This window comes from Nymphalis io, chromosome 7 (genome assembly GCF_905147045.1).
Source record: "Nymphalis io chromosome 7, ilAglIoxx1.1, whole genome shotgun sequence".
In the NCBI taxonomy this organism is placed as follows: Eukaryota; Metazoa; Arthropoda; class Insecta; order Lepidoptera; family Nymphalidae; genus Nymphalis; species Nymphalis io.
In genome coordinates this window covers 9,880,045-9,905,333 of record NC_065894.1, presented here as the reverse complement: position 1 = coordinate 9,905,333, position 25,289 = coordinate 9,880,045, and the positions used below count along the sequence as shown (strand labels likewise).

General features: G+C 33.2%; 2 protein-coding genes across 6 annotated transcripts in view; one reads left to right on the top strand and one right to left on the bottom strand.

The window, feature by feature from the left end:
- The first annotated feature begins 948 nt into the window (after nt 1–948).
- LOC126769436 (pyruvate carboxylase, mitochondrial) overlaps nt 949–25,289 on the top strand; it is a 48,943-nt gene continuing 24,602 nt past the window's right edge. For 4 of the 5 annotated variants that reach the window (XM_050488231.1, XM_050488229.1, XM_050488230.1 and 1 more), the window contains exons 1-2: nt 9,723–9,795; nt 22,773–23,045. In XM_050488231.1, the coding sequence (XP_050344188.1) occupies nt 22,956–23,045 (90 nt within the window). In that variant the 5' untranslated portion in view covers nt 9,723–9,795; nt 22,773–22,955. Of the gene's footprint in view, nt 1,123–9,722; nt 9,796–22,772; nt 23,046–25,289 lie in introns of those variants that run through there. The other variant, XM_050488228.1, reaches the window with a different exon arrangement.
- Nucleotides 2,542–5,190, bottom strand: LOC126769759 (uncharacterized). Its single transcript, XM_050488678.1, has 4 exons — nt 5,034–5,190; nt 4,258–4,467; nt 2,794–2,923; nt 2,542–2,648 (listed from the first exon to the last, which is right to left on the bottom strand). The coding sequence occupies exons 1-4, from the start codon at nt 5,103–5,105 to the stop codon at nt 2,542–2,544; spliced, it is 519 nt and encodes a 172-aa protein (XP_050344635.1). The 5' UTR covers nt 5,106–5,190.

Here is a 25,289-nt window from a genome sequence, read left to right as displayed (position 1 = left end):
TCTTGTTTAATTAAGAGTTGACTGTTTGTTTGAATATTGTGTGTAGAATAGTTCAACCTCCAAATTGATACCCATAATAATAATTATTATAATTATTACCCATAAAATATTTTAACTATTTTCGATGAAAAAAGTCGATTTACATTTGGTTAACTATAATGAAACTGGTTTATTTCCTTTTGGAACTTATATTTACATAAAACTTTCTTTATTTTGTATAAACAATTGAAACGAACAAATTAAAATAAATCGTGAAATAGTCAAGACATAAGTACTTTAGAAAAAAAATACCTCGATCCAAACAATGGAAAATATTAAATTGGAAAGAAGTAATACTTTATGGTAGTAGCCCTACACTTCATGAGATCGGTTTTGAGTACAAGTACTAGTGTGAAGTCGGAATGGCATTTTTTATACTAAAATTAAAATGCATATATATAAAACATATATGCGTATTTAGGGAGATATCATTAATATTTTTGCATCAATTAATTCTGGGTTATCGATTAACTTTATTTGCAAAAAAATATTTATACTGGACTAGTAGTTAAACAAAAAATACCTCAGTTCTATTATAGTTTTTATCAAATTAGCTAAAAAATAGAAGTTTTTGGTTTAGATAAACATTTTTATACAAATATATATGTTTATTTACATTAGGCAATCATTTAATAAGAATTGTTAAGTTTCTCCTATAATTTTAATTATTTTACATAATATGTAATGTACTAGAAGATTATGTAACTCATCACAGATGTAATAAAATTATTTAATTTATCTGTGAAATCGGCCAATTACTACACTGTAGTAAAGCAAACGAAAAATCGAATTAGATTTTATTGAATAGTTTCAAAATTAACCAACACGCTTACATAATTATTTCAAACCCATCTCAATAAGCTTTTCCATCAGCTTAACATATTTTTAATTTTATACTTAGTTAATTTTATGCAGTCTGGTCTGCGCCGTCAATTTTATCGTTACCTACGTTACGAATAGACACATTTCATGAGTATTTTTAAATAAATTTCTTGAAGTCGTTTTTTTCTGCAGTCTGTTAGCGGTATGCGGTTAAAAGAAGTGACATAGAAGTGGCGGGATAATATTTTTTTATTATAATATGTAAGTATATTTTGTAATTATTACATTAAAGGTATAGATAATATTATAATGTTTGAATACTAAAATTAAATAAATGATTTTAAATTTTTATTGCTATAAAACATTTATAAGCAAATAACCTGTGTTTGACATTTTTGCGTATTATTTAAAGTGTTACAACGCACTTTTTGAATTAATATAGCCAAATCTTACTTTACTTAATTACATGACATAATTAGTTTTTTTTTTTAAATATACTCACAGTAAAAAATCGCATTATTTAAGTGAATAATACTTCGTTATCTTATTTCAAACTAAAATTGGATCGAAATTAATGAACAAGTACCCATCTAAATTAAATATTTACTGACATTAATGAGGACCATTAATCAAATCGGTTTCTTTTAAACATTTAATATACCTAAAATTTAAAATGCAGTCTCTGTTAAGTAATGACCTTTTATAAAAATAATTCAAACAAATATTTCTAAATTTAAACATTAATGTTTTAATTTACTTAAATAATTTTCGAACATTTTTTAATTCGAAAAAAAGTTTTTGTACAATATTATTTAATATGTATTTATATGTTTTACAAAAAATAAAATATTTATCAATTATAAAATAAATCTTATCATAATAAATATTATATTTAAAGTAATCTTGATATATTCGCTTTGATCTCTGAGGAAAGAAATTGTGCTAAAAGTTCTATGTGTCGGTAAATATTTTTCAACATGTCACTAACCCACACTCAAACGTGGTAAACTGTAAATCTTATCATAAAAAGGTGGTCATTGCCTAGCAGTGGGATATTTACAGGTAAGTAAAAAATTGTTTTTCTGAATAAATTGAATATTGTTTTAGTGATAATATAAAGAGTATTTATCACTAGGTATGACCTTATATCATAATATATAATGCTTATGTAACTTTATACTCACTATAAACTTTAATGTAGTTATGACTAAGCAAATTTTGGTTATACATGATTTGATTATGATTTGAATCCTTTTTTAATTATATTTGAGTAAATATTAGTGACCATAAATTAGGGTTGACAAACCCAGATACATAATAAGGTTTTATATTATTTTAGTATGAAAATTGAAAACTTTAAATATAATATCATTTCATTGGTATTCATTGATGACTCGATTAATGTTTGTTAGGAAGGAAGGTACTCAAATCTCAATCATTGTAAATAATCAGTCTATGATTAAAAACACAATTTTTATAATAAAAACTAACCAAAAAGAAACCCATACATATTTTGTCCTAACCCTAGAACAAAATGACAGCTATAATTTAAAAATATTCTACAGATTAATAATAATTTTACAATTTGCTTGATATTGTACAAAATACTTAAACATAGTTAATATTTCTTAGTACATTAAAATAAGAATTAAATATAAAATACATAAATATAAAGCTTATTTAATATTCGTTTTCAATAAGGTTGTGACCGTCTGTGCTTAATATTAAACCATTCTGCATCATGTCATATACAATGTATACAGTACTGAGGGACCATATGTAAAAAACTGAAAGATAAAATAATTCTTTTATAATATTAGCATATTAGATTAATTGAATGGTTAATATTTCATAAAATATAACAACCCAGTAAATTTATAAATGGTTATAATATTATTAAATTATAATACATAGAAATTTTAATAAACTTACATGATAAAACTGTGGTACAAATGGCTATTATCCAATAACATTGAATGAGCTCCAATAGTGCGCTTAATATTATTAGCATTGTAAGCATTGTACTATATCCAAAATAAGCGAGCACAAAACCAGGTTTATTCTGAAAAAAATAAAAAAAAATTAAACTGATGTCAAAAATTAGACATGCTGGCTACAGTTTTGTCAGCAGTTTTTTTTTTATTGAAAAAAGATTAAGAGACTGGTAAACAGTTAATGATAAGTACTAAGTGGTCACCATCACCCATAAACTGTCGGCGGCTATTCTATCCTTTAAACAGCAACATAATAACACTTAGTAGTTTGGCGATAGAATATATGATTTTAATATGAATTTAAATATGCATTGCTATCTGGGTGTACGTATGTTTGTTACAAAATTGATAAAGGACCACTCCTGTTAACACCCTAAGTTATTTTCTTGTTGATCTTACAGAGTGTTTTTTTGAAACCGTAGGCGCGGAGGAAGGAGTTGCGCATCGAAATTGTTGGTGAAAACCTAATTTTGAGTTTACAATTACGAGATGTGTTTGTTGTATTATCTATCTAGTGAGAGAATCACGAGCATGCATGCGTAAACGGCGTTCGTCATGCGCCTCGTGTTTCGCTTCGCCACGAGCGGTTTTTTGGACACGAGTCAAAAGGAATTGAATGGCGAGGCGAACTAGTGTTTACACATTCGGTTTCGCGTTTATTTCACTGCAAATAAAATGTCACAATCAATATATGAATTTATTTATATGTTATTTGTATTATAATATTATTAACAACTATAGTTGTAATGCATAAGCCGCTGAAAAGACGACGTCATCCATTTTGTCATGTTGAAGTAGAAATAATTATACGCAAATGTGCAAACGGCCACCTTGTGTCAGTCTAAAGTCAAGTTCCAAAAATATATACACTATATGTAATAAATAATAATAATAATGTCCTCAAGACCGATTTCGGAGATATTATAGTGCATAAGTGTGTGTGCAAACACAGGTGCACTCTCTATTCCCTAACTCTCATAATCTGATGGGACGGCAATCCGACACGACCGCAAGAGTTCAGGCGCAGGACCAACGGCTTTCGACACTCAACTCTCTCTCAATTTGGCACTCAACGACAATGCTTTCCGTGGCACGGGAATGTACTCACTTCTAACTCCAGACTCCGGCTACTGAGAATTTTCTAACAGAAAAACCCAATAACTTTTTACTGACCCCCTAAGAATTGAACCAAGAACCTCCGGGTCTGCGGCTTTACATTTAGCCACTAGAACAATGAGGCAGTCATCGATATGTATGATGATAAAGTTGTCCCGAACGATTTCGGCCACGGTAGCCAATCTTAAGAGAGAATAGCTAACTGCGCAAGTGTGCGCAAACACGATATGAATATATTTATGTGAAAGCAACATCATAAAAAAATACTAGAACAATATTTTTTTACCTTTTTTATTCCAATAACCAGAAGAACGGAGAAGATCATCGCTAATAAGTATATAACACCGATAATTCCAGCGACCAAGTAAATTACGTTACTGTCTATATTCATATTCAATGCATGTTGCAAGTTACTAGTAAATTTAAACATCATTTGCTTATAGTCTTCCATTACTATAACGTACAGTGAAAAACCAAAACCTGTAAGAGCTTGTATCTGGAACAAATTAAGTTATTTGTTATTTTTTTTATTTTCGGTTACTGAGTTTTTTGCCGGTTCTACTCAGTAGAATGTACATTCCTATTTGATGGTTGTACACATAATAGAATATTTAGTCCAATAATAATTACCGTAAGAACATGACGATTTCAAAAAAAGCCTACTTTAATAAATAATTATTTGATATTTGTAATTAATTAAAGGTGGCTTTCAAACGAAAATTCTGAATTTTTAATATTATTTGTTACTTACTTTCTTTTGAATTGATTTAGACCTGTTATCATGTAATATTCTAAGATAAACAAAGGATATTGATCCTTACAAAGCTAGGCGTTTTTATATATTTATGCGTGTTCGAATTATTCAAGCAACAATTTTTGTTTTCTGTTTATATCTTAAAAAAAGTATGTGCTTTATATTTCATAATATAGAGCTAACTAACTATCTTTTTAATGAAAAAAACATATTGTGAATAAATACATTTATTAAAAATATATATTTAAAGAATCGAAACGAAATCAGTTAATTAGATAGAAAAAATTAGATACAAAATAAGTACTTACAAAGTTATTAAATCCTATTAACATAACCTTGAGCTTCATTTTCGCGTAAACTGATGAATTTGTTTCACACATTTTAAATGGTCTTATATCAATATTGAAGCACACAAAACTGACCTACAACAAAATCAATCGAAGACATTAATAATAATTGAAAATATTTACGACACGTGTATGGACTATTGATACTGTTAGCAAAAAAAAAGTGTATGTAAAATTATGCATGACTACACTTTACTGCGCATCTCTCACTCTATAATGAAAACCGACCTACTGTGATACTGGTATTTTGATGCACGATTACCTTAAATGATATAATTATTATATTCAATGTCGTATACAACTTTTTGACATTAAGCGAGCGTCTGCTACGGTGATTTTGATTTTTATAGAATGGCTTTAGTATAATCTAGAGCCTAGAGGGCTGTTCAAACTCCAAACAACGGCCCTCGGGCCGCATGCGGTCCGTGGCTAATATTTGTGCGGCCCGAGACATGTTTTTTAATCTACCACAATTACACAAATTTTCCATTGGTATTTTTTGGAAAAATTTAAATTATATTATTTTTATGGTATCTCAAATAAATATATTTAAATATTTTAATTACTTTATAACACTTTACATAACTTTACTGAATTGAAAAGGACTTCAGCATTTATTAATTATTTGTTTGTATGGCAACAGTTTTCTGCTACTCACTATTCGAGGAATTCCCGAAGTGTGGTAGCCTTTCTGCTGTTTCTAGTTGTTTCTGCGATTTATATAGTGATTTGTATTGGCCCGCGACCCAATCTTGTCTGAACAGCCCACGGATTTTTTAAATTATGTTTCTTTCCCATAAATATGTTTATTCATATACTGTTTACACGCACATTTGCGCACTATATTGTTAGACTCTACTAGAGGAAAGCAAAACAGTGTTTATTTACTTGCTGTATCAAGATAATATTCATATATTCCCACTACTGTTTCTTTGTTAATATAAATTTATTATTATTATTTTTTATAATATGTATCGTAAATGTTATAAAGAATTTAATTAAAAATATAAACATGTAATATTGTACATCGACCTTTGTCTACTAACAGCATAATTATCAAAAAAAAAAAACTTAAAAACAAATATTAAAATAATAAGCACAGCGATTAGTACCAATATTTTAGGTAAATATTACGATGAGTGCAATATCGTCCTTATAGTGTTTATTACAACACCTTTAATTTTAAAAATTTAACAATATTGTCTTGTTTACACTTTGTAGTTTGACTTTGAACTGAGAATGTATGGTTAGTTTTAAGAGAGTATGAATGCTATGCTGTTTGTTCGAATCGTCAAAAAATTACAGGGTCGTATTTAAAAGAAATATATTTCAATTTAAATGTAGTAGGTATGATTAATGAAAAGATATTAAATTAGTACTATGCTATAAATATAGATAATAATCGAGTAGCATAACAAGCCCATTAAAAGCCTAGTTAAGTTAGTCAAAGATACGTGTCCGCTATTTCGAATTTTCACTACCGTTAATGTAAAGGTAAAGGCACCGAAATTTTTTATAACGATATTGAGATATCTTGTAAGGCAAGCGTTGACATATCTTACTTATAAATTTGCTTTAGAAAACTCTTTAAATAGTTAAAAAAATATAAACTGATAGCAACAAGTTTTCACATTTAATCTTATATTAAAAGAAAAAAAGAAATATTATGCAACAATTATATAGATGATAAAAAAACGCGGGATCAATATTCGTAGATTTCAATGCAATATGTAATCATGAATATGTATTTTAACGTAGTAGAGTAGTTGATGTAAATTTATTTATCGAAGAGGTTTTTTGAGGTTCTTTCCAGACGATTCCAGAAAACGTTTTAAACGGCATTTAAATTCCATTTAGTCTTAAAATGACAATTCAAAAATGCCTCCTTGAATAGAACGTAGGTACCTATTTTCATTGTGACATCCACTCATCACCGCCAAACAGCAATTACTTATATTACTTACTATTGTTGCGTTCCGAATGAAAGTGTGAGTTTGTCAGTGTAATACAGGCAGAAGGGACATAGCATCTTAGTCCCCAAGGTCGGTGGTGCATTGGCGATGTAAGGACTGGTTAATATTTCTTACTAATTGTGGTTGTTACCATCAGGTGGCGAATTTGCCCGTTCTATTTGCCTATCTATATTATATATTTAAAAAAATATATAGAATCCGGTCCGTTATGTTTACATCATCAAAAAACCAGCTGAGGTGCGAACATCTTGACGTCGCTCTGTTATCGGACCCTTAGCCAGAAACGATTTAGTAGTTATGATTGTTCAAAATTCTTTCTATGAATTATTAGTTTAATTGTTATAACTATTGAACTAGGATTTTGTTTTATAAACTTACAAAGAATTATGCGATATTAATACTTAAACATTTGCTTTACTAAAATTATATACATCAAGGACTTATATTATGTATGTTACCGAATAATTGTTACCGTTAGTTTCTAATAAATCCAGCCACATCATGAGCTGACGACAAATTATGAATGGTGCATTTAGTTTTTAATATAACGGACCGATTAGAGTTATATTATAAATACACTAACCTTATATTATAAATACTTGAAATTTTATACGTTTCATTTTAAATTACTAATTATAAATTAGTTTTTGCTAATGGCTTCGCTTGCGTTTTGTTAGGCCTATTTGTTAAGTTCCCTGACTTCTAAGTTATCTCTATTCCAAATTTCGTTAAATCCGTTTTTGCGTGATTGAGCAACAAATATCCAAACATACAAACTTATACATAAACATATTATTAGTACGATTAACACATATTAATGTAATAAACAAATAAAAAAATATTTAAACTATCTTATACTTAAAAACTTGATTAGAGAAGCAGAAGTATGTACACACATTTTTAATTATGTACATAGATTGAACTAAATTAAAAAGTTTGATGTTATGTACTACGAAACTGCTTGAACTCCGTGGGAAGCCCCGGAAGACAACTTCCTTCAAACGAGACGTGAAGAGACATCTTGCGGACTGGCATGTAGGGGCGGCTAGTGCAGAACATTCTACCTGACTTTACTGGCCGTCGCCGCGTTTGGGCTCTACTACCACTTACCATCAGGTGGAGTAGAGTCATTTGCCTTCACGGCAAATATAAAAAATAAATAAATAAGAAATAGGTAAGTAGGATTACCTAGGAATGTATATGTTTCGCTTAACAATGTAAACAACTTGATTTATTTATAACATAAACAATTATAATAATGGATTTAATTAAGCACTTACAGTAGGGATCTTACATAACCCAGTGATATACATACTCTTAATTAATGTACCTACAACAAAAAGTTCTAAATTCTTAAAGGCAATTCGTACAGTTTTGTATTTGGTACTTATAAAGCATTTTAATAAAATACCATAATTGTGTTACTTGTTTCCTTTAAGTGCATTTTTTTTAAATATCTTTGAAGAAGTTTTTATTAGTAACAATATAATTCAAAATAATGATAAAAATGAGTATGTTATTATTTTGATTAAATATTAATACTGTGTGTCTAATAATTTGATCTAAAGCTATCATAAGTGGCTGAATAGTACCAACCCTAATAAAAAACCCTAAAAATAAAGGTTAAAACATCGAAATCGGTGTAGCTGCTTTCGAGTAACCAAAAAAAAGTTATTATTTGTTAAAATTACAAAGATAACTTTTTTTGAAAGAATCGTTATTCCATAAGGGCTAGTTACTTTCGCTTTATCGCAGTTCTTTGGTTTTTATATAACTAATTTATGTCTGTTACAATGCTCGTTAAGTTTTTTGTCATCAACAAATGTATTATCGCACACAAAAAAAAAAACAAGAAAGTCCAATTCTTTTATAAATAAGCCTTTTCGAATTTTAAAACTTCTTGCGATATTTCAAAGTTGTGTTGAATTTCTTGAACTATATTATTAAAAGACATTGCATGCATATGTGTTTATTATAACGTTGAACTAATTGTTGTATTTAGTATTCTTGTTTTACTAATACTTAAATGATGATGAATAGTTCATATTATATTACACTGCACATGATTCCCGAGTGATCAGCGTATGTACTTATCTTCATTACGATCGAACTAATAAATTAAATCGTTATCGATTAAATAATATATTGCGTCTAAGATAAATCTCTATATACTAAAACAATACCCAATATATACTGACTTTCGACATACGTTCTGTGACTGTGCGATTACTGTTGGCACGTCACAGCGAGGATAACACTCTGCCTCGAAAATTGACCAAAAGACTTGCTGTCTTCTTTTACCCCACAAAAAGAAGGAGATAGTGATATTCTCCTGTCCAGTTAATATTTAGTTGTTTTATACTTATAGAACAGAATTGGCACCATTGTCTAATCATCTGATATGGTTTGTTATGATAACTGAATTTGCATCAATAAATTAGTGAATGCTTAACCTGTATCGTTATCAGTATTTTTATATATCCGATTCATTTGACGCATATTGCGCCCAGACATCAAGTTCGGTTGTTAAAACAACAACCTTTATCTAATTAAAAATTTTGGAAATCTATATAGTGAGGAATAATTACTAATGCGATCTTATATGCCTCTTGCCATTGAACTCTTTGATAAGCTTCTTAGAGGTCACTGTGACCTGGTTATTTTACATAAACAAATACTAAACCGTCAGTGTCGTGCCGGTCACCGTGGTGTGCGGACGTGTTGAGTGTCGTGTTAATAATTTTCGTAAGGTAATTGTAATCTTTTTTTTATTTTAATACATTAATTATAAATTTAAATCCCATTAACGTTATTGTTTTTTTATATAATTTAAATTTTATGAAATAACTTTTTTAACCTTCAGTAGTACTAAGACATAATTGTTGTAGTAATATTATCTCTTACTGTAAGCGTTCTGTTAATTAATGGTGCTAAGGTACTATTGATATTATAAAATTAATCAAATATAAACGATATAAAAATACTAATTCATTATATTCATTGGTACTTCGTTAACATGTTTCTTTTTAAACAGGTATGTCGTGAGATGGTTAACACTGTAGGTAGAATTATTGAAATGCATTGAGGTCGCCGCCTGTGATAAGAATCGTAATAAGTATTAGTCTCATCATCGTAAAGCTAAAACAATCTATTTTTAAAATGTTATGCCATTAAACGATTATAAATATCAATTTGATGTTGTGCCGTGTGGTTCCATCTAACTTGAATAGAACCTGGCATTGGACAGGCGACCTGCAGTCAAAATCTTTTCCATACGACTTAACACTACACTGACCACAAATATAAGGACAAACGATTTATGATAATAATAAAGTTACAGTCTGTAAATGTTCCACGGCTGGGCTAAGGCCTCTCTTGAGCCTTGAAACTTATTCCACTACGCTGCTCAAATACGGGTTGGTATATATGTGACAGAAATTTATATGGTACAGTATAAAGATAAGAGAAATGCACCATAAGCGATATATATATATTATAAATTTGGTATCTGATTTCGTAAGTCTTATTTATTTAACACTAATAAATATTTATTTAAGACTTTGAGATAATGATAATGACGTAACCGCATCACTTGAAAAAATATTTTCCAAGCGCCACATCTTCGATTTCACTATAATGTACTTGATACTGGTATGAAAATCTGCAAAAAACAAATAAGTAAGTTAATTTGCGTCTTAAATCCCATCTAATATTTTTACAACTATATAACCAAGGCAAAACGAGTTCTAGGAAAATCTTTAATATTATATTCATGCATAAAATATTAAAAAATAATAAAAATACTTAAAAATGTATATAAATATTCTTTATTACAGAATTAATTACATTGAAGCCTTAAATATTGTTGTTAAGGTAACCTTATAAAATACATAAATAACAAATATAATAAACAATCTTCATCATTCAGGTTCATGAATCCAAACTGAAATAATCAGTTGACTATTGGACATAATTATAAGGACATTTTGACATTTTCGTCTATATATATGTCTATACCTAAATAATGTCATTGACTTATTATGTAATGTTTATAAATTACATAACAGTAATGACGTCGGTTGTTCCTAAGTCTGCCCGTTACGGTGTAATCATTCGACGAACAAGGAAATTTATATATTTAATTATCTAATAAACAACAGCATGTTACACACTCAAATAATAGTATCGAGCCCTTCAGACTTTCATAAAAATAAACGAAGATGACGTTGCGTAAATAAGAATTATTTATATTTTATATCATATAGGATATTATTACACAATTTAGGATAATTGTAATAGGATACTAGTTTTCAAACGGCCTTGCCTGTGCAATAGGTAGGGTGTTAGGTATAAAAAGTAACCTATTTCCTTCCTTGTAATTCAATATTTCTTTATACCAAATTTCATCAAATTCGATTCAGTGGTTTTGCTATGATAGATTGACAAACACAGTTACTTTCGCATTAACAATATTAGTATACATGAATAAGGTTAACTTGAGTTCATAGGACATATTCTTCTGTGATAAATTAAATAGGGATTGTTTCATATCGTCCTAGGTTGTAACATTTTCAAAATTATAATTTATTGATGCAAGACCGTGTGTAAGTACTATATAAACATCTTCCTCGACCAATAATACTGCGCCCTGGTTAAACAGAAACGTCTTTTATTTTCCGCCTATTTTTCCTGGTTTCCAGCACATACATATATATGACATAGATTGAAACATAGATTTCGAGAACATTATGGGAGGACTTTATGGATTTCGGTTAAAAGCTTTATGTTATAATTTGTAAAAAATAGGCAATATTTGAAATTAAACTTATTCTTAAAAATGAAATTTTGGATGCGGTGCAGTGCGGTCAACAACCTTTATATTAAGTGATCCAACAAGCTTGGGTTCGACGTTCTTAAGCTCTCACGAATGACAACAATAATGTCACGGTCGTTTGCTTTCAAAATTGTTTTAGAATATTAGTATCGAATCATTAAAAGTAAAACAAATCCAGTAACTTTTTTTATTATATATTTTATAATTGTTATTAAATTCAAGAGGCATATTTGTAACTATTGGTATTTTGTTTATTATTATTTTTTGGTACAGGTTTAGGTATGGTAAGGATAAAATTTGGTATCATTAAACGTTTTTGGACAGAAATAGAACTATCTAAAGAAAGAAAACAAAAGACGAACAAAGAGTGAAATACTCTTTGATTTAAAACATCCTTTTCATAAATCGGTAACGTTTTTAATTAACGGTAACTTTATATAATATGACAGTATGTAAACAATACAAACTGTAGTGAACAAGAGATGGATTTGAAAAAACATCAACAAAACTAACTTCGTTTGATCAAATATTTGGTGAATTCGCAAATACTACAAATCTAACCAGACCAACATGGGATGAACTTACAATGGACTCGTATAAGCAAAAATATTTATTAATTCGAAACATTGAACACGAAGACTGCGTATGTTACTGAGCGAACCAAGTATTGCTCGTCACCGTATTTGCCTTACATGAATCTTTGAAACACGTTTTCTCTTTATTGGTCATACTTGTAACAATTCGGCAAATATTAATTAAGGCAACCCCCCCCCCTACAAATTGACATGTCTAAACGATTAATGGAAATACACGAACACGCCAAGCTAAGTGACGCCATTACATTTGCAATCAAAACAAAATTGCTTGCTCGTTAAATAGGGTTACCAAGCTTTTGTAATAGGATAAGAGGTAAGATGGTGAATGATTTAGTAAATAGTATATGTACATATAGACTATCTGCCTTACATTTCGCTACCTGATACCTAATACCTAGGCATTTCGAATTTTGCCATCACAAGTCGTATGAATCCTAAAGGTAATAAATAATAGGTACTATTATTGTTTTTTTTTAACTTCGTCAAACATCAGCTTATTTTATGAATCCAATATATCTTAAAGATTTGATCAGCAGTTGTTTTATAAATTCGTTTTTTTATTTATTATTTATATTATAACACTAAAATATAAAAAGTCAACAGTTTGTTTTACTTTAATAACAATTTAATTTTCGAAAATAATTAACCAAGTTTCTATTTCAAAAAGTACTTTCCTTATTTTACACGATTTTTATGTTATGTAATATAGAAAGGTGATTAACTCATGTGCCTCGGTGATATCGAAGTTAAAAAGTTATAATCATTATTAAAACTAATTTATAAAAAAATAGTTTTTTATTCTTATACACAGAATGATAAGTATTTTTACCTTAATTCATGGTGACTACGCGACGTGCATTACAAGTGCTTCGTATGGAAATACATTGATTAAACAATCATGAATGTAATTTGTAACAATGGAATTGATACCATTAAAATGCTTCACTCTATATTAAATTCAATCCTATGTAATTCTTAATTCAAAATGAGTCGTATAATCTTTTTTTTTCAAATTTATGCACTGTGCAATAGAAAAAAATATTGTCAATAAATTGTAATAAAATCTATTTATGTACATTTTGTATTATTTTTAATCACAATTATTAGCTTGCCACAATGCTTAAAACGAAACGTTTAAAACATTGGCTGATTAAAATTAAAACCAAACAATTTTAAATACGAAATATTCACCGTATCTATATAATAGTGTTTAAACTGTAATTATAATTTAACAAAAGTATCGATCATTATACAAATAAAACTTCTATAATCATTGATAAATATTATTCCGTATCAATAAGTATACAATGGTTAGTCTAATACCTGTTTGCATATCTAAATATATATAAAAAAGACTGATTGCCTCGTTAGTCTAGTGGCAGATCGAGCCAATAAAAAGTTATCGAATTTTTCGTCGAAAATTGTCAGTAGCAGCCCGGAGTCTGGAAGTTGGAAGTGTGTACATTCCCGGGCACCTAAAAGCATGTTAAGCCCTTTGGTCTTGCGGCTGAACTCTTTTCGTTCTTGTCGGATTGTCGTACCATCGTATTATAAGAGTTAGGGAATAAACAGTGCTCCCGTTTTTGCGCACAAACTTGTGCACTATATGTGTCCTGTGCAATTGGCTTATCTCTCTTGAGATTGCCCACCGTGACCAAAATCGGGAGGACATTATATAAAAGAAAAACTGACTTACATATCAATGCACAGCCCAAGCTACTGGGGTTATCTTTATGAAAATTCGCGAACGTTTTCCTTTTACATAGTAAGCTAGCACTTAGGATATTCTTTTTTTTTTATATAACCTCTAAGGTTGTGGTAACGGGAATGAAAGTTTGTATGGAAATGAAGATAGAGCTTTTTTTTTAAATATATAAGTTAGCGTTTGACTGTTATCACACCTGATGGAAACAGATGATACAGTCTAAGATGGAGCGCGCTTGCCTAGAAGATGCCTATTCACTCTAGACTTGAAGGTACCCATATTGTAGGTGGTGGGGAAAACAGAGGTCGGGAGGGTATTCTAGATCTTAGCAGTGCGTATCAGAAACGAGGAAACAAATCGTTACGTGTCTTAGACATATCAACTACGTACGGGTGCAGATCTTTGGACTATAGAGCTAAGGACATTGGTTTCTAATGAATCAATTATGAATTATGACGCAAGTAAAGCCACGGTTTTTTTTTTTTTATATCGCTGGGAGGGCAAATGACTCTACTCCACCTGATGGTAAGTGGTAGTAGAGTCCAAACGTGACGACGGCCAGTACAGACGGGAAAAACGTTCTGCACTAGCCGCCTTCGCCTTGCCGGCCCGCAAGATGCCTCTTCACGCCTCGTTTGAAGGAACCCGGGTTGTAAGAGGAGGGGAATACGTGAGCTGGTAAGGAATTCCATTTTTTGGAAGTGCGACAAAGAAAGGAGTTGCCAAATTTCTTTGTTCGCGATGGAATTGATGTCACAGTTAGGCGGTGACATCGAGAACCAGCTCGCGTGGACTTAAGAAGGAAGGGGGAAGCAGGAATTAGAGAGAATAATTCCTCAGAGCACTCGCCGTGATACAGTCGATAGAAAGCGCTCAGTGCTGCTATCTCACGACGCAATTGTAAAGGTTCAAGGGTGTTTGAGACCTTTACGTCGCCAATAATGCGTACGGCACGTCGCTGCAACCGGTCCAAGGCCTCAAGTAGGTACTTAGCGGAGCCATCCCAAAGGTGCGAGCAATATTCCACGCAAGACCGTACCTGTGTTTTGTACAGCAGGCACAGTTGTTGTGGCGTGAAAAAGCGCCGCACCTTGTTCAGAACTCCGAGTTTCCGTGAAGCTGTTTTTATAACAGCCTCGATGTAATCCCTTGGACTAAGGTCGCAGCGAACGTCAATCCCCAGCATGGCGATTTTGCTTTCCATCACCAGCGGAGTACCACAGAGGGAGGGAAGAGGGGAAAATGTTGACTTTTTCGCCGTGAGAGCGCATACCTGTGTTTTCTTGGCATTAAACTCAACAAGATTATCAGAGCCCCATTTGGCGATGAGATCTAACGTCCTATCGAGTTCAATGACAAGATTCTCCCGCCTCTCCTCAGTTTCCGCCCGCCCAGCCACTGCGCGTCCGTGGTATCCACCATGCACTGTACTATCATCTGCATAGCAATGTATGTTCCCAAGGGAGAGCATATCATTGATATGCAAAAGAAAGTGTGTGGGAGATAGCACAGATCCCTGGGGGACCCCAGCATTCACTACATAGAATTGTGAAGCGCAACCATCTACTAAAACACGAAGGCTACGCTTGTGTAGGAAGCTGGCAATCCAGGTGCATAGCTGAGCAGGCAGACCATATGCCGGTAGCTTGGAGAGAAGACTTCTGTGCCAGACCCTGTCGAAAGCCTTGGAGATATCGAGGCTGACAGCCAACGATTCTCCATGCTTGTCGATAGCTTCACCCCAGAGGTGTGTTACGTACGCTAGAAGATCACCTGTGGACCGTTTTGGTCGAAACCCGTACTGACGATCATTAATTAGACAGTGATCTTCTAGGTAATGGATCAGTTGGTTGTTTAAAATCCGTTCCATCACCTTACAAAGTACTGAGGTGATAGCTATTGGCCGATAATTTGCCGGGTCAGACCGATCCCCTTTTTTGGGAACCGCTTGCACATTAGCTCTTCTCCAAGCCTCCGGCACACTTCCCGAAGAGAGAGAAAGTTGGAACAGGCGCGTTAACACAGGAGACAGCTCCGCTGCGCACTTCTTCAGCACTATGGCTGGTATTCCATCGGGACCGCTAGCTTTCCGTACATCAAGTGATTGCAGCTCCGCACGCACATCACGTTGCCTGATTTTAATGTCAGGCATCGTATGGCCACATGCAGGTATTGTAGGAGGCAGTGCACTACAATCATCGATGACGGAATTGTCGGCAAAGAGTTTAGCCAGGAGATCAGCTTGCTCTTGCGGACTGTGAGCTAGCGATCCGTCCGGATTTCTGAGCGGTGGCAGCGAAGGTTGGCAGAAATTGTTTTGCACAGACTTGGTCAGACGCCAGAAGCTACGGGAGCCCCTAGGATGCGAAACAAGGTCATGACCAATCTGTACAATGCGCTGTGCATCCGCTCTCGTGTATGCCTTTCTACAGGACTTGGAATTTTTATTATAGTTTGCTTTCAGTGAGTCAATGTTAGATGCCCCGCTAATGCAGCCGTTGATCCACTTGCGATATGCCGCCTGCTTAGCTGATACAGCATCGGCACATTCACGAGTGAACCAACGGTTACGCGTACTCCTACTGACGAGATCTGAGCTAGGAATGTAGTATTCCATTCCCAGCATGATCTCGCCAGCAACAGCAGCGGCACTAGCTGTCGGGTCATTCCCACTGAAGCAACGTTCCTTCCAAGGGACCGACGCATAGTAATCGCGCATACCGTCCCAATCCGCCGACTTACAGTGCCAAACGCGACGTTTGCATACCGCTAGTGGCGGCAGCTTGGCCTGTGGCACTCTGGTAGAAATAAGGCTGTGATCCGAAGAGCCAAGAGGAGCCTGAACCACAACCTGATATTCCACCGGGTAAGAAGTCAGCAGAAGGTCCAGTAGAGAAGGTGCTTGCCCATCAATGTCTGGGATCCTGGTGGGCTGATCAACCAGTTGGGTCAAGTCATGTGTGAGAGCAAAAGCATGAGCAATCCTTCCAGCATGGTCAGTTTTGAGGGATTTCAACCAGGATTCGTGGTGAGCATTAAAGTCCCCCAAAAACACCAATTCCGCGTTAGGAAATTGCTCTTGCGCAGCATCTGCCACCCGACTAAGATGGTCAAATAGTCGGCTTGTCTCCAAGTCACCATTGTGGGATCTGTAGAGGCACACGTAGACTCGGCTCTGACGAACCAGGTCCACACGTACCACCAACATGGAGAAGGAGGGGTCCTCCAAGCAGCGCAGTCGGTGACAGCAAACATCCGTCCTGACGAACAAGCATACTCCGGCTTTCGCTTTGAAGGATTCTTCAAGCGTGTAGCCGGGATAATTAAGGTAGCTGGTATCGGCAGGACGGAGTATTTGTGTCTCCGTGAGAAACAACATTGCTGGCCGTGCTGTCTCGAGATGGTGGTGGACAGCGTTGAGGTTAGTGTGGAGTCCTCGGATGTTAGAGAACTCGACCTCAAACAGCGAGGGTATGGTGGGGGTGAGCACCGCTGTACGACCGTTATTTCTTTTTTGTTGCGCCATTTGGGAGAAATTAAATGGAAAGGAGACGTGAAGCGAGCGATGTATTGCCACGATAGGGATGGGCAAAGTGTGGAGGCGTGTTTCCCCAAGTGGTTGCCAAAAGGAAAAATACACTTACCCGCCGGACGGAAGGGCCCCCGAACCCCCCCGGAAGTGGCCGCCGGGACCCCACCTACCGGTCACCAACCGGCACGACGGTCCACCCCGAGATTATGCGTGGCCTGGTGGGGCAGCCTCACGAGCTGGTTAGGCACGCTCGGGCCCCTGTACTATGCCACGGGCGGCCAGCGGAACAGCCGTTTCTTCGGGTCTCCCTGACCGGCAGGTCAATACAGTTTCCCCCGGCATTGGTTCAACAGCCGTCTCCAACCGGACCAACACCCATCGCGGCAATACTCGCTCGGGCTCTGGCTGTACGCTGGCTGACCTCGAAACGCGGCTGCAAGCCACTTCACGAGTTTTTCACCATGCGTACGGTGGTAACAAGCCAGGCGGATGTTAGCATCCTACCACCAGATGAGCAGATGGTCGCTCAGATATCCCTTAGTCGCCTCTTACGACACCCATAGGAAAGAGAGGGGCAGTGAAATGTATTCTTTCTCCGTCACTGCACGGATTAAAGTTAAAGCGCTAGTTATAATTTATGCGATTATGACTAGTATTACAAACTGTATTAAGTACCAGTATTGAAAACGCTTTTTTATGATCTCATTCAGATTAACTAATATTTTAATATGAATACACCTTGGTGGCAGCCGGTAACGAGATTGTCGTTACAACGTTAAATGTAAAAAAAAACAATAACAGATATTTCAATAACATTACTAAATACAGACCGCAGTCCAATAAAAATACCACTATAATACTAGCAAGAAAATAAATCTTGTTTTGTGTAATAATTGTAATAAAAGTATCAATTTTCATTCTATATGTGGTTTTAAAGTGATAAAATAATAAATGAATAAGTAGAGATAGGGTAAGTGTGATGTTTTTATAATAAACTAGCTAATTCTTTCGGCTTCGCACGGGTAGATTAGAATAAGCATGTATTACGGATAGGATTTGCGTAAAATCCGTTCTTAGTGAGCGTCTACGTCGGGGAAGGAGTGACAAATATCAAGTCAATCGAGCGAATAGTTTATTAGATCTCGTGATGGATGGTATTTCGCTCATATAGTTGTAACCAAAGATGCGTATTTATTTGAGATCATTTTTAATATTCTTAATCAACACTCAACTGAACATCATTTTTAATCACGTAACAGTAAAATTCATAATTAAGGTTCAAATATAATTAGGTATAATTGCTTAAGCTATTAACAGTTATAAGAATTCGTTTTGAAGGCAACGTGTGAAGCACTTTTTGAACTCGCATATTATGTATTAATAAACAAACAACAAGGCCATTTTTTATTCAGAACGTCTGCAATTCGCAAATTTTCATCATATAATTACGTAACATTTTGAAGTTTACTGTACCTGGGTGAGTAAGCTTCGACTCTGATTCAATCATTAGAGCCGTGCCGAGACAAAATATGTAGGTACATATATATAAGAATTGTTCATTTAACATTATAAGATATGCACACATATATACGTACGTTTACTTGTAACATTCGGAACTTGTGAAGCCAAATTTACACGAAATACCCGATGGAGTTATCAATTGTATATCCTTAATGTATACTGTCGTTATATGTTTTTTGTCTTGTTTATTTAACTATCAACAATTTACTTGTTAATTACCACTTTGTTATCCGGCATAGACCGTACGCACACACATGTGTACTGTCAATAATCTAATCAAATGTGTAAACCATAGACAATTTAGTATTTTTAAATAATTTGATATATACCTCCTTACGACAAGTAACTTTTTCGTTGAACACTTTAAACGCGATTTTTGTTATAGATTTTTTCATGTTTTTACCGCGATCATATCTTTTTTTGCCCATAGTTTCGACAAAACAGGTTTGCTTTTGTCCGTGTTACGTTACAATTTGTTTTTCTTTTATTTAGATCGTCTCGTTTTTATCCATCTTGTTCTGAAAATCGTATTATAAAATTAAATATCAAATTCAAACCAATTAATATCCAGAATACCTCAAAAACTAATAACACAAATGGTCGCTGTGTAATGAAGACAACTGACGCAACATATAGCGGAGAAAGTCTTTAATATATAAAAAGTACAATAACAAAACAACAATAAGACTTAGACCAAGCCAATAAAATTGTATAGTCATCAGAACCTAATCCTAAATATTTTTATAGTGCCTGAAATAAAAACACGCACTCGCATACTACAAAATAATAGAAAGGACAATGCTTCTTCGGATATTCAACTGCTTAAGAAGAAATGACAATTAAAACCACATAAAATAATTACCTATAAGAATATTTAACTCTTCTGATGCTTAAGTAGAAATAATTCATACTAATATAATAAATGCGAAAGTGAGATCGTTCGTCTGTTCATTAAAAAGTTTTAACTACTGAACCGACCATCATGAAATTTTATGTATATGTGTAGTCAGAGGTACAGAAAAGGGTAAAATCTAAAACCTAAAATCTACCCTTTTACATGTGGGCAAAGCCGTGGGCGGAAACTAGTTCATTAATAAATGTCAATAACTTGTGTTTTTGAAATTTTTATCGCTGATAATTAAATTATTCCGTCTAAAAAATACAATCGTCTTTATAACAATCACGTCTAGCTTTCTTATCATGTGTTAATTAAAATTATAATGATAACGTTAAAATATAAAGAAATCGGAACACACCCACATTTTGTCTAATTGTAAGGTACCCATATATTTTATATAAATAAACTTTATAAGTAAATTATAAAATAAAAAATATGTAATAATATTAAATGCGAATTACGTTATAGAATGGAATAAAAGGAATATATAACATTATTTATTACATACAAGCTTTCATCCGCTATTTAACCCGTTTAGCAGACGAATTTTGAAAAATCAGCAAAATTTCATCTTATTAGAAACACTGGCTTAGACTGTGCGTTGTATTTCGCTCATTAATTTTATCACAATACTCGTATAAAGTAAGTAAACACGTTGTTGTCTAAGACTGTTTGACATTTAAATTAAATGTCTTCAAATATTTATAAACAGTATCAATGATAGAATTTTTCCTGCTTAACCTGAACAATTTATTTAGTATAAAGCAAGCTTGAACCCTAGGGAAGGATACTTTTTGTACCTTACATCTGGCCCTACTCTCTAGCAAGCAATAAAAGCCGCAAGCAAAAATTAGTTATAGACAAAATACCAAAAAGAAATAGCAACCATTTTAATGTTTAAAAAACTCGACAATTTCAGTTCAGTTTTATAGTTACAAAGTATTGATTCTTATAAGTATAAATAACATATCAATTGTAAACGCTTTATGTCGTTAAATATTGTCTTTTATATTTTAAAATTCGAACCCGTAATTGCGCGTGTTAAATAAAACATACCACTGACTTAAATCCTCATTTAACTCGTGCGAACTCGAGACTGGTGTTTAGTATATAATACTTATGTGAACGTTTAGCTCAAGTCAGTATATTTACATCCGAGATATTTCTTTCAATAAGAAACAAAATCATGAGCTATTTAAGTAGGTACTTATTTTAACGCGAGCGTTGAAAGAATTTTGTATCACTTGCACAGTGCACATCACGAAGAATGTTCAACCCACGTGATACACGTTAGATATTTAAAGAAACATCTTATGATATCTTGTTGTTTTATGAATAAGTATTTGCGTTAGGAGGACTCATTTGGCTCCAAGTTATTTGAACGATGCCTAATTAAAAACAAATAATAAAAAGACAACCTAATTAGATAAATAACGTATTAAATGAGTATTTAAGTAAAATTATAAGAAAATTAAAAAAAAAGTGGATGTGTGTATTTTGAATTGCCTCTTTTACGAATCTACGTGACTTATCGAATAGTGACATAGATTACTTTTTTTACCTTGAAAAATACCTGAAAGTCGCGAATACTCGTAACAAACCATTTACATAGTCCAATCAGTTGCAATCGTTTTACTAACAGCGGACCTGGCACAATTATCGATTAACGAATAGAAAGCACAAATGTATTTATGTCACGTTATCAAAGAATTACGAAATAACAACGAGAGAAATCACTTCGATTCAAATAGAATGAATTTGTCTAAGCCCGCTGTGTTGTTATTGTTCATTTTCCTTGTGAATTATTAAGATTGTTTTCATAAACAAGATTTTTTTTAGTATATTTTTTTTTATTTTGATTGTAGAATATTTTAAATTATTGTTTTGTGATTGTGATTCATCTTCTTCGTTTCGTTAAAAACATGTATTTAATTCAATGTCACAAAAGTACGTCTTTGTTTATTTTTAATTTGAATCCGGACCTAGTGTATTTTTATGACTATGAAAGTTAATACCGTAATTAATAAAATACAACTTTTGTTTTCTAATTATTATATATATTTTTAATGTTAAGATTCCATAGAAATGTTTACAAAAAACAATGTATTCCCTTTTTTGATAACTACAGTTTAATACGCTGAAATACATTAGCGGTCTTATTTATAAACGTATAACGAGTTATTAATTATCTCTGTCTTCTTTTTTTTTTATAGAATAGGAAGGTGGACGAGTATATGGGCCACCTGATGGTAAGTGGTCACCAAAAGCCCTTAGACATTGGCATTGTAAGAAATGTCAACCATCGCTTATAGCCAATGCGCCACCAACCTTGGGAACTAAGATTTTATGTCCCTTGTGCCCGTAGTTACACTGGCTCACTCACCCTTCAAACCGGAACACAACAATATCAAGTATTGCTGTTTTGCGTTAGAATATCTGATGAGTGGGTGGTACCTACCCAGACGAGCTTGCACAAAGCCCTGCCACCAGTAAAATTCTTCTTTCTAATGTCCAATCAATAATGTCAAAAAGAGATAAATCAGTGCTTAACTAAACAGTTGCTAAGCAATAAGTAAGATTCTGAATTTAAATAATTTAGCCATACTGATAATATAATTGACGAGTTTTTTTTTTGTTTCAGATTTATATAATCGAGCGACCATCACGAAACGATCCGATAATCATCTAGTCATATTTTATATACAAATTAATATATTTAAAAAATGAAATAAATGTGATTGTGTATATTAGCGTCTATTTAAACGTGTACTTAGTGATTTAAGTTAAGTTTTGTTTTTATATAGATTGTTATTTATTATATAAAATGCAAATTCTTAAAGCAAGGTTTGCTCTACGGGCAACCGCATCGAACTTACATGCCTGGTGTTCATCGAGAAGCCGGACCGCAACTACAGTAAGTAACCAAAGCTGTTCCAATTTGTTCTTATATTATAATTTACTTGGGTGAAAGATATTTATGCAAACCCGCCTATATATATGTAAAGGCATCGACGAGACTAGGGGGGTTCTCAGTACCCAGATAATCCCCTAGGTAATGGAGTCGATCCCGTGGCGCTCCTCGTTAAGACGGAAAGGGTACCGCTGGTTTTTTAGTGGGTATTCCGATGTTCGGGGCGCACTCGGCGCCTCGGAAATCGGCGAGGCCCGCATACCCCCTCACTGTTCCCGTGGGGTAAACGCGAAATGCGTTATCCAGCGTGAAAAAAAATCGCCTGTGCCGGTTCTATTCACTCATCACACATTCTTCCGCCAAACGGCAATAATTAGTATTTTTGTGTTCCTGTTTGAACCCTTACGTCTTACTTTCCAAGGTTGGTAGCGCATTAACTATGTAAGAGGTAGGTAAGTAGGTTCGTTTTTCTTATTACAGTGCCAATGTCCATTTTAAAAGAAAATTAACGTTTTTTTTGCTAAAGATGTTTAGGAAACCCTAAATGACTAGTTCTGTTATAATAATATTTACCTGCATTTGTCAGATGCAATTATTTCGCTTGGTTGCACTTAATGCGTATCTGTTTGTGATTATTTCATGTCCGACCTTAATACCAGTTAATACCAGTTTAAAAAAAACGTTTATACATTTTAATTATTTATTTATTTGGCACACATAACTAATAACAGTCAGTAAAAGCAATACATTATTATACAAATAAAGATAAACTATAATATTTCACAATGCGTGAACACACAGCAAGTATATAAGTAGTATAAGTATATAAGAATTTCATTTAATTCAATAAATACAAGAATATATTCAACGATTGTTATATATGTATATGTCAGTAATTACAAAACGAGTCCTGAGAATATCTTACTATGTCTAAATTTCACATCTATTTTTTTTATTAACTTTTCTTTTTTTTTCTCTTACATGCTAAATTACGGATATTCTAATTTTGTTACATCTTTCTTCGTTTCGAAGTTTGCATTTATTTTTTTTAAATCGTAATAATATTTTTAAAAAATTAAACTATTGTTAGTAGTAAGCGATGCGATTGATAGTAAGTGATAATAAATAAAATTTCTTTTAAAGAAATTCACGAAATTAATCAATAAAACAATTATTGTTAGTTAGTTAGTAACAGCCTTTTAATGTCCCACTGCTGGGCTAAGGCCTCCTCTCCCTTTTGAGGAGAAGGTTTGGAGCTTATTCTACCACGCTGCTCCAATGCGGGTTGGTAGAATACACATGTGGCATAATTTCAATGAAATTAGACACATGCAGATTTCCTCACGATGTTTTCCTTCACCGTCAAGCACGAGATGAATTATAAACACAAATTAAGCACATGATAATTCAGTGGTGCTTGCCGGGTTTGAACCCACGATCATCGGTTAAGATGCACGCGTTCTAACCACTAGGCCATCTCTGCTTTTAAACAATTATTGATTCAATTTTAATTAAAATTCCTCCGAACATTTTCGATAAGCAACCCACCGAAGCGGTATTGTTAAAACGCCGTCGGAAAATAATCACGCGATCGGTTCTATAATTTAATCTGAGTTGTAATTACATAATGAACATCTGTTTGTTCCAATTTCGGTGTAACTTTTTTTAAGAATCACGTGGGTTTGATGATTAATGTCTTTAATGTTCAAATGCGATAGACAGACCAAATCGCACTCATTTATTAAGTTTTCTTAGCGTACTACTTTAAAATAAAATCGATTTATTTTATGCAAAAGTTTAATAATAAACATTGAAACTCGAATGACTGGATATATTCTATTTATATGTATAAATAAATCGCTTATATCGTGAGCGGCTTGGGATGTTATTTTCAATTAACGATATACCTATTTATTTATTTTTATTTTATGAAGTATATAAAAGTCATGCTTAGAATAATAAAACTAAATTTAAAGTTAGTATGCAAAGGCGGTGTCTTACAGCGATCTCTTTCAGGTAAACGTGTAAGTAAACGGTAAGAGGAGGATAGCAAAGATAAGCAATAATACGCCCCGGTAATATATGTATATGCGTTTAAAAAATATACAATACGGTTAATATGTATATATTATACTTTTTTTTATATAGAATTGGTAGGCGGACGAACATATGGGCAGCGTGATGGTAAGTGGTCACCAACACCCCTAGACATTGGCATTGTAAGAAATGTCAACCATCGCTTACATC

Excerpts from the sequence above, each read along its gene's own strand:
- LOC126769759 (XM_050488678.1), bottom strand. The coding sequence starts at position 5,105 with ATGTGTGAAACAAATTCATCAGTTTACGCGAAAATGAAGCTCAAGGTT. Across the intron at positions 2,924-4,257 it reads TGGTTATTGGAATAAAAAAG|AATAAACCTGGTTTTGTGCT; the intron begins GTAAAAAAATAT and ends TATTTTTTTCAG. Across the intron at positions 2,649-2,793 it reads TTGTACCACAGTTTTATCAT|TTTTTTACATATGGTCCCTC; the intron begins GTAAGTTTATTA and ends TTTATCTTTCAG.